This window comes from Microtus ochrogaster, chromosome 15 (genome assembly GCF_000317375.1).
Source record: "Microtus ochrogaster isolate Prairie Vole_2 chromosome 15, MicOch1.0, whole genome shotgun sequence".
Taxonomy (NCBI): domain Eukaryota; kingdom Metazoa; phylum Chordata; class Mammalia; order Rodentia; family Cricetidae; genus Microtus; species Microtus ochrogaster.
Genome location: NC_022017.1, coordinates 36454690 through 36465529, shown reverse-complemented (window position 1 = coordinate 36465529; position 10840 = coordinate 36454690). Strand labels below are relative to the sequence as shown.

The 10840-nt window shown below is 38.7% G+C and overlaps 1 protein-coding gene across 6 annotated transcripts in view; it reads left to right on the top strand.

Moving 5' to 3' along the window:
- Positions 1-3467: 3467 nt before the first annotated feature.
- The window catches only part of Phf20l1 (PHD finger protein 20 like 1), a 68187-nt gene continuing 60814 nt past the window's right edge, over positions 3468-10840 (top strand). For all 6 annotated transcript variants that reach the window (XM_013348923.2, XM_013348922.2, XM_013348921.2 and 3 more), the window contains exons 1-2: positions 3468-3719; positions 5724-5843. In XM_013348923.2, the coding sequence (XP_013204377.1) occupies positions 5761-5843 (83 nt within the window). In that variant the 5' untranslated portion in view covers positions 3468-3719; positions 5724-5760. The remainder of the gene's footprint in view (positions 3720-5723; positions 5844-10840) is intronic.

Genomic DNA, 10840 nt, shown 5'->3' with positions numbered 1-10840 from the left:
CTTTCTCTCTTTTTCTTTCTCCTCGGCCTCGTGTGTATGTGAGTAATTTTTCAAGAGTGTAGGTGCATGTGAATGTGTGTGCTTGTAGAGGCCCAAGGTTGATGGTAAGAGTCTTCTTTGGTAACTCTCCACCTTAATCACGGAGGCATGGCCTCTCAATTGGACCCAGAGTTTAACATTACAACTAATCTAGCTTGCACCAAGGATCCCCTGTCTCTGCCATCTGAGTACCACCATGTCTGTCCACCGGCTTAGCATTTACTTGGGTTATGGGAATACAAACCCTAGTTCTTATACTTGCATGGAAAGAGCCTTAACCTCTGAACCATGTGCCTAGACCTAGGTGAAATTTTTGTTAGTTTTGTCGCATCTAATGCCTCCATTTTAGAATAGCTTATGTACTAATCTACTGTAATTAATTCCTTGTACACTCCCAAAATGTCAATATAACTGTGGTGGTTTGAGTTAAAATGGGCACAAATAGGATCATAAGGTGTCACACTATTGGGAGGTGTGGTCATGTTGGAGTAGTTGTGGCCTTGATGGAAGAAGTGTATCACTGGGAATGGGTTTCAGGGTTTCAGAATCTAAAACCAGGCCCAGTGGTACTCTCTCTTCCTTCTGCCTGCAATCCAGATGTAGAACTCTCACCTACCTTTTAGGTTAGTGATAGGGTTAGGGTTTTCAGCACCATGCCTGCCTGCCTGCTATCATGCCTCCTGACATGACAGTAATGGACTAAATCTCTTAATTGTAAGCCAGCCCCAATTAAATGTTTTTCTTTATAAAGCTGTGTTCATGGTATCTCTTCATAGCAATAAAACTCTAAGACAATGACACAAAGATAACCAAAAGATCACGTGTAGAAATAATGTACAATAAAATAGCTCAATACACTATTTTCAGTAGTGATTTACAAAAAGATACAATGTAGTACTCAAGTGTTTACATCTCAGTTGAATTCCTCTTGACTGCAATAGATACAAATACATATGGATACAAGATTGCCCTAGCAGTGCCTCCTGTTGATGGGTAGAAAAAGTGCACAATTTTCCTTCCTAACATAGTGGCATCGTTCTCTGGAAATTGAATACTCCTTCAAACTTACTTTGAGTTTATACATGAGACTCAGTTTTAGGCATGTTCAATTTTTAACAAGTCTTTTTTTCATTCATATCAGTATATGGATGGACATTCAGATGTCATGTATGACGTGGGGGTAATTCTTCAAGCTAAAGAGCTGCATTGTGCACTTCAGGCTTTTTAGCAGACCTGGTGCCTTTTTGTTGAGTACTAAAGATTTCCTATTGTAGCTTAGTGACAACTACACATGCCATCCTCATTTCCAACATGCAATCTGAGGGGCAGGTATGAACTCCACGGGAACCCAAGCCACTCAAGGCACCAGTTTACATTAGAACTCAGGGCTGCTAATTTTTTTTTCTATTTTTGATAATTTTACACACTTAGAGGACAAATTTTCATCATGTTCACACCCCATTACCCTTCCTTATCCCTTCTCTCACTAGAACTCCTCTCAGCAAGTCTCCATTCCACTTTTACATCTCTGTTCTGTGTGTTGCCCACTGAGTTTGTTCAGGGTTCCTTGCAAGTGTAAGGAGGCAGTCCTTCCCAGTTTTCTTCTACTCAGTATTATTTGAGGGACTCTGTATTTGTGCTCCAGCTGAAATAGAAGAGTCATCATTCTTTAGGGGATTGGTTTGGTAGACACTCAACATAGTAAAGAATATATATACTCATATAAATACTCATATAAATATATGTATTCATGTATATATGAATATATATATTACTGGTTTACAGATGAGTGGGGTTTCTGCCAGATTTAAAGAAGATTTAGGTGTAGGTTAAAAGTCAGAAACTTTAGTGGTACTGCCACTGATGTGATGTGTAGAAATCTTTCCTTATTATGAACACTGCTACCATATTTGCAAACAAATTCTTAAAGCAATACGGTTTAATTAGCATTTGAATCCAGACCTTTTGCCACAAAGAAGACTAAGCTCATTAGATTCTAATATTTTCATTCCATTTAGTGAGAAGTTGATTCTTCCTCCAAGATTATTTTAGTTTTGGAGGGTTAGACTTTGCAACAAATAATTCATACACACACACACACATCCTCTCAACATTGTACATTTTTATGTTTAAATTCTTGTTTATAATTGCATGCTTGTTGTAGATGATGTGTGTTTCCTGCGCTCATCCTGATGTATCAAGGACATGTGCTGCTAAAACAGCAATTGTTGCGAACATTGCAAGCCACAGTTTGAGGCATAGGAAATTTGTTGGACTGGCTTCATACATTGCCAGTACCTGTAATAAGTATTGCTTATATTTCAAGTTTATAGCAAATTAAATGAACAAGCATATTACTAAGAAAAATAGAAAATATGATTCTGCCTGTGGCAGAAGAAAGATTCTAGAAATATTTAGTTCATTTGAACTAACGACAACCACGGAGGAAATGTATCAGACATTCAAAAGAAAAACTGGATGACAAAAATCATCTATCAGCTGTCTTATTTACATTGTTTATAGCATCACCAAGCTCAGTATAACTGTGCAGCTATTAGAAACATATCTTTGAATGAATGTCTTTTGAATAAAATGTTGAAATAAGTATGCTTAATTTACGAAATCTCAGTATCATTGAAACTTAGAGTTACTTTGCTGTTTTCTCTGTACACGATGAAGCAAGATAAATATAAGTGCCATTTGTATGCAATGATGCACTTTAAAAATGTGGGAGGCAGAGTGATAAGAGTGAAGAGAAAAATAGACGCTTCCTCTCAGTAGTATTTTGTCTGTGATCACTTTTGGGGTTTCTCAAAGCTGGGACAGGGACTCTTGTGCTTGATACAGGCAGACTCTGGAGCATGATAGTTACCCAGTAAAGGTAGTCCTTCTATCGCTAGTTGTGTAGACCCATGGAAGTCACGTCACGGTAGCTACAGGCTCTATAGCTGCGCTCCACTTCTTAGGAATGTCTGTTAGCTGTTTAGTAAGAATTTCTGAGGTTGGAGAGCAGTATAATTGCGCGGTTGGGATTATTACAAGTTATTTTTATAGAATAGTGTCAGTGATGAAGAATCCATTCAAGAGACACTCTGATTTTGTAATAGAGATCATTGCGTCTGTCGTTAATGTAGGCTGAAACAGATCTCAAAGGAAAGTTTGTGGTGCATTCGTTTGCCCAATGTGTCAGCTAAAGAGATAAGACGAAAACCTACGGCAAGAAAGGCCTTCATCCTCCTCCCAGCACTAAGGGTCCCTTTACTCCCTAAGTGCCCAGCCCGGACCGAAGCCCCGCCCCCAGAGCTGTTCGCCAATCGGCTGCGCCGCGTGAGCCAGGCCCTCGCATGTCACGTGATGAAGCCCAGCCCGCTTCCGGTGCGTCGCCGGCGGCTGACGTCCCCGGCCGGCGTCGCGTCAGGGCTGGCCGGCGGCGGCAGCGGCGGTGGCGGCGGCGAAGGCGGCGATGGTAGCGACCCCCGAGCGGGCTTGAGGGCTCGGACCCGGCTCCCTCCCCGCGTTTCCTCAGGCGGACGCGGCGCCGCGGGCCGGGCTCGCTCGGCTCCTGCTCCCTCCCCGGCCGCTGCCCGGGCAAACGCGGACGAGGCCCGCGCTGGCTGCCTTGACGCACCCCGGCTCGGCCCCGGACGGCCCGGTTGCTGTGCGGAGAGGAGGCCGAGTCGGTAAGAGGCGGCGGCGGGGCCTGGAGGCTGCCGGGTCCCCGGGCCGCACTCGCGCCTTCGTCGCTCTCGGCCGGCACCCGGCTCCCTGCCACCCGCCGGCCCTATTGTCTGCGCGCCGCCGCTCTCCCCCGCCTTCTTTCCCTTGCCGGGTAGTCGGCTGTCAACCTGCAGCTCCCGGGCTCCGGGCCAGCCGCGCCGCGGCCTTTCCTGGCTCCCCTTGCCACCCTTGCCCGTATGGGCCCGCCTCGTCCTGTCCTCCACCTCTGCTTAGCTTCGCGGTCTTTCCCTCACCGCTCACTTGCTCTGTGTTCCTGTCTCTGCCCTCTCGCTGTCATCTCCGCTAACTTCACCGTCCTCACACCGCAGTTCTTTTTACCGCTTTTCCTGCTTTTTTTTTTTTCATTCTTGTTGTGTTTCACCTACCCTTCTCTGTGTTGAGCAGTTTTGCTGTAAGGATCTTTCCAGTAGATTGTCTCTTGTACAAGTTTTTTTTTTTTTAAATTCAGATGCCTTCTTCATTTTCCCCATTTCCTCACAAGAGAATGGAGGTGCCTCATTCCTGAGAGTCACGGGGGGATTAGATTTACAGGCTGGAAGTTTGATCTTAGGAAATGTTAGCTTAACTGGCACATTGCCTCTTCAGATTCGATTTCCGCACATTTAAGTAACAGCCTTGTATGTTGCACACTTACAAGACTGCTATTTAAGATATTTAGATTTGTTGCCATTACACCCAATGCACCCAGGCTACTAATCTTAACCTCACTGAAACCATGCCAGAATATTCTATAGCCCCTTAGGCACAGGCTTGTAATCTTGATCCCCCTATTTTTGTGGCAAGCACTGATGCTATTTCTTTTTATTTCCCTTTTCAGATTCTAAAAAAAAAACCCAGGAAGGCACATTTGGAATTCTGTTTGCCTTTATGTTTTTCCCTGTTTTGAGCAGTAACCAAACCATTATAAAAATAAATTTCAGTTGTGTGAGGTTTTTTTTTTTTTTTAAGGGTTTTTGTGTTTGTGTGAAGTTCTTTTTATAAGCCGGAGAGAGTCTAGTCAGTAGGAATGTAAAACATGTTTTAAGCATCTTCCTCCAACAATACCAGCTTTATATTCCTGATTACCAATTGTGTTTTGATAAGACTTGGCATACCAATTATATTTTCACTCCACTATCAATACTTGGAGAATGTATTCATTTCCCTCAAATACTTAGTAGTGGAAAAGGCCTCAAGTGTGCTAGGAGGCCAGTGTGACCTAAACAATAGCAAATACTTGATCTGTGAATGATATAAAGGGAATTCCTTTGCAGGTTTTATTTATTTATTTTAATGATTATCATTCTGGGCACTATGTTGAGTTAATGATGAAACCATACTCAGAGTCAAACTCCGGCATTATTGATTATTAAACATGAAATTTAAGAAAAATAACCCTCTGCAACTCTTTTTGTCAAAATTATGGAGTGGTGTACTGCTGAGGTAGTATGTACTAATGCATGCTGATCTTACAGAAGATTGCTTAGAATCCTCAGTTCCTTAGGGCATGTCTACTGCTTCCTCCGGGGTCCTAATGTTTTATATAGGGTTATACATTTTGACATACTGAAAGATTTCTGGAAATTAAGCTATATTACCCTCGAGGATTTCAATAAACAGGATTGTCTTAATTTTTAGAAACAGCATTTTCATCCTTGGGTGGAACTTTCTTGGGTATTTTTGAATTAAGGTTTAAGACATTTTAGCCATTCTTAAGTTTTAATAGCTTGTCCCTTCTTTTTAGCTAGTTTTCCTTTCTGTATTCCTTTTATTAATGCCATGCCAATATTGCCTTCATGTTGCATGCTTCCTGCAGGTATTGGTAATCATCTAACTAAAAAAAACTGGAAAGTATTATAACTTTCTATGTATTATTTTGAAAGTTACTTAAATTCTGTTTGTTCCTTTAAGCCATATTCCCTGTGCATTTCATGCATTAGAATCTAACTGTCTTTTTTCCTCTTGAGGTAGTGGAAAGAAAATACTGAAGAATAGGATCTCAAGATGAGTAAAAAGCCCCCAAATCGTCCTGGAATCACTTTTGAGATTGGTGCTCGTTTGGAGGCACTGGACTACTTACAGAAATGGTATGGAAAATACAGAACTTTGGCCCAAAACACCAAATATATAGCTTTTGTCTGTCAGTGGCTATCCTAACCACGTGTCAGGCGAGTGAGTATATCTGTCCCTTGACAAATATACGTGCACATGGGGTTTTAGGTTTAGCCTTTATAAACTTCAGAGTTTAGTACAGTACTTTAGATAGTTGAGATTTTTAAAATACGAGTCAAATAGAATGGTACCCTTGAATAACTATCAGTTATTCTTGGGAGGGGAGGAAGGTTAATTCATATAATCGGCTTCCTACATTTGGACAGAGGCCTGGACGTGTCTGTTTTCTTGCTACTTATCAGTGGTTAGGGTTTTCCCTTTCATAGTATCCATGTCCATCCTTTATTATCCCACAGAAAACCAAAATCACATCTAATCTCTTCCTTCCTAACAAGCAGAACCTCAAAGCATGTTATACGAGAAAGGCAGTCTTCCAGAACTGCACTTTCTCCTCTTATTTGTTGTGCATCTATGAAAGATGGTCAGTATAAACACCCTGTGCGTGTCACTTACACAGTGGTGTAGGAAAGGGTGATATGCTAGTGTGATATCCATCTGGTTAGGAGGGGAGGGAGGGAAGTAGCACACAGAGGAATAAGGATGAGGGAATGAGTTGCTCATTCTTATTGGAGGCTCACAATTCTGCATGTTAGGCAAATGTCCACTTGTTGGTATTTGTGGGCCACTGAGAGAAGCATTTGATAGTTTCTGTCTTGCAACTTTGCTCTCTTCTCCTGATGCTCACTTGTTTTGGAGAAGGGCCTAGAAGCTTAGCTACTCCAGGACTTTATTTATTACACATTTTGACATTTTCTCTCACTGTATCTTCATTATAGCCATGATGGGAGCCAGTAGATTCACTTATGATATATTTGCATTCAGTCATCTTATCAAATTGGCAGTGGCAATCAGAAATCTTGTTTAGTCATAGTATTGAATTGAGACTGGCCTTCGACTTTTGTTAACAACCTAGCCTTATACCTCCGCATGTCTTTATCACCTAGCTTAATGACCTCATTTTGGGCTCTTTAGACAGTTTGGAACTCTTCTTTAAGGTTGAGTGACAATTATTTAATTATTTTGCCTCTTACTCCTAGCTCCTTAGTGAATATTCTTGTAAGGAGCCTGTTTCTTACGAGGTGGATTGTACATATATTGTTTCGTTGAACTTGGGAAGTACCTGAGAAATAGGTTTTATCATAGCAAGGATGATTAAGAAACAGTCTCCAGATCTTAGCAGATATCAGCGAGGATGTGTTGATGGCAGTGACGAAATACTCACAACTATGAAGTAGTACCTTTGCACTGTGCAGTAAAAGATGCCAGTTTGTGCAGAATGGCTTTCTTGTTTGTGATTTAGCCAACATCGTTTTACTGCAGAAGTACACTGTTGAGTCTTTGTGAGATATGAGTATAGAAAGAATCCTTTTTTGATGTGAATCTTTACCTTTTTTTAAGCTACTGCTTTTGTGAATAACAAGTTATTTTATATTTATATATTCGCATAGGCTTCTCAATCAACAAAGTGCCATTGAGCTATTGTCTAGCTTTGAAGAACTATTTAGTTTATTTAGTTCATGCAGTAGTTTTTAGAGACACTAACATAGCTTTGGCCTTGTTGTATAAGAAGTTTACTTTTGGTGATGAAATGTCTTCTAATTTAGTGGCTGTTAAATTTGATTTAGTAATTAAATTTAAAAAATATTTTTAGAGAATTCTTGTTCAGACCTTGGCTGATTGTACTTTAGTGTCCTGTGCTTCAAAGTAGAATTCCTGAAAACACATCAGAATTGTAGCTTTTCAACAAGAGGTTCATGCTAGTCAGTATAATGTCTACCTGTATTTCTAGTGAGTTCAGTGATAATGGTCTCATTGAGAAACATTGGCCAGAGTAATCACATGGCAAACATTGAAATTTGTTCTGATTTTAATTTTTATAAACTCATTTATATAAACACTGTTCTTGATGTGGCTCCTTAAAAAAACACAAACCTTTCAGAGTATTGTATATATATACATATATACATATACACTCATTTGGGTAATTCAAATAATTTCTTAAGATTGACTTTTGCTTTTTTTTGTCAGTATCAGGAAATAGAGTTAAATCAACCTTAAGTTTAATATCAAGTGGTTTACCACAGAACATCTGTTGAAGTGCTAGGATCTACTTAAATTTCTAGGTGGCACAAAAGTTATATGAAGCTTTCTGTTTGTTTGTTTGTTTGTTTTTTTAAAGTGGTTATATAGCTAAAGACAATTAACTATTCATACAGAATAGTATGTATGTATATCATCCTACTTGTAAAAAAATTCAATATTTCATGTAAAGTCTTCATATATTTGTTTTAGTGTCAAATAAAAATAACAATTTGGTTTTTAAAACTTCGGCAATTTTATAAGGAACAGAATAGCTAATATTTTAAAATATACTAAATATAGCTGGGCGGTGGTGGTGCATGCCACAGAGTCAGAAGTATCTCTGTGGGTTCAAGGCCAGCCTCATCTACACAGTGAGTTCCAGGACAGGCTCTAAGCTACACAGAGAAACCCTGTGTCACAACGAAAACAAAATAAAACAAAATACTAAATAGAACTTTTTTGTTCCCTCCATTCTTTAATATTTCTGCATGTATAGTGAATGCTTTTATTATCCATATATATTCAGTTCCATTTGAAAATTATTGGTTCATATTTGGTGTATATACTTTGAACTGTTAAGTCACTGGACAGGCAGCGTAGAGCAGTATTGCAAATGTTTACTTTTTTTGATCTTAAGACATGTACACTGAACCACTTACTGTGGAATCAATTTATCACATTTTCTTTTAAAAGAATAATTAGAGGTAATAGAGAAGTAGCTCAATAGTTAAGGGAACTTGTGTCTTTCCCATAGGATTCAAGTTAGTTTCCAGTATCCATATGCAAAGGCTTACTATAACTGCCTGTAACTCCAGCTCCATGGGATCTGATCCTTTCTTCTAGCTTCTAGAGTACCCTCACACACACACACACGTTTAAAGAATATTTTTATGTTATGTGTTAGCCTTTACCTGTTTGATTCCTGAGAAGATCAGAAGAGAGTTACAAAGGGCTGTGAACCACAATGTAGGTGCTGTTAAATGGACCCAGGTCCTAAGAGCAGCAAGTGTTCTCAACCACTGAGCCATTTCTAGCCACTTCTCCATACATAAAATTTAAAATAGAGTCCCTTGTACCACCCACCTAAACAGAAAACAGCTAAAAAAGCACAAATATTGATAATGGTATAATTCTCAAAATGTCAATTAGTTTGATCTGTATATATAACAGGTTTTTCATGTACAAAAAAAGAACAATAATTTTTTATATGTCCTAGTAATTAAAGGATATACTAAATTTAGTGGGAAGAAATAAAATGAAGTTAAGCAACTTCTTTTATGTTTATGAAGACTTGAATTACTAGGAAAATGTCAATCTGTTTCCTAGGAAGAATACCATCAATAGTGCTTGAACAACCAACACCACATTCTCCTTGAAGTTCATAAAGATAGCTTCTCTTTGAAAATTCACTTATATTGTTAAGTAGTTATTTGTTACATCCTATTTGCAAAGTAAACATGCAGCTATACTTGTGAAAGCCATTGATGGCTTATGTATTTATCTCTCTGCACTAATGAATACAGGCCCTGAGAAGTCATTGTGGAGTTTGACTTTCTATTTGCCTTTGTTCCCTAGATCTTTTCTACACAGAGTAAACTCCTACTTTTAATTTTTCAATATTTTGTCATCTTTTTAAAGACATTTTCTTTTAACTTATTTTCTGAGCAACCAGCATAAGGACTTTAATGTTCTAGATTAGCTAATGTAATCAGCTGTTTTAAATTGTAGTTTTCTATCATATTATCCATTGTTGCCTATGTCTATTCACACCTTGACATTGAGTTTTATCTCTGGAAGCCATCATAAGAATACCATAACAAGTATTTTGGTATAGGAATATATTTGGAGAAAGAGAATATTTATAATAAAGTTTTACCAAGGATACTAAGTGGATGGTTTTTAATTGATGCAGTTATTTATGATCTGGTAAGTATGGGCAAGTGCGGTTTTGTTTAACAGTGCCACTGACACTGTTATCCATACAATATTTTCAGAATCAAATAAAAACATATCTAAGCCTGGTTTGGATTCTACAATTTCAAACTTAAAACACTGACATAAATGCAAAGGGAGAGGGACAGCTAGAAAATAAACCTCTGTGTATCTGAAGTCTTCAGTGTCCAGTCTTTTAGTAGACTGTAATGTTGGCATGAGAGTGAGGTAGACTCACATAAGAAAAAGATGCCATTGCAGCAGGCTGTTAGAGCCTAGTATTTAACTGCTCAGCTTATCTTCCTCTTCCAGTAGACTTCTAGATTGCAGAGCTTCTGTAGACACATCAGCAGCTAACCAAGTGGAATATAGTTGGTAAGAAGTGATGATACTGGTTTTAACAGTTTAACTGCTGCCATTTGATTAGGCTGTTATTCTGCAGTTAGTGATTTATTTATGAGAACACAGCAGATGGAGTGATATGCTGTTAGTCTTAGGAGATTTGAAATACAGTCAAAGTATTCAGATGAGTTCTACTCTTCTGACTTCTTTTCGAATATTTCTATTCTCTTCTAGATCAAAAGGAAAGTGAGAGATTAAAAAATGTGGAGATGTCTCCAAGTATGAGAGTTTGCTAGAACAGTTTAAATTTGAGTTGGCAAATGCTGTTCCCACACATTTGGAAGGTTTGCACTGTATGGAACATTTGCAAATATGAGCGTTTAAGTTGTTCCTAACAGAATTTTAATATGTGAGAAAGTTAAAGAAGTTAAGATTGTAGTAGTGATACCTCTAATTGAAAATAAGTGCCTATTTCCAAAATAAAAAGTTAACTTTATATTGGTGGCTTTTCAGAAGAATAAAGTGATTTGTAACCTATATATTTGGCAGGGAATGC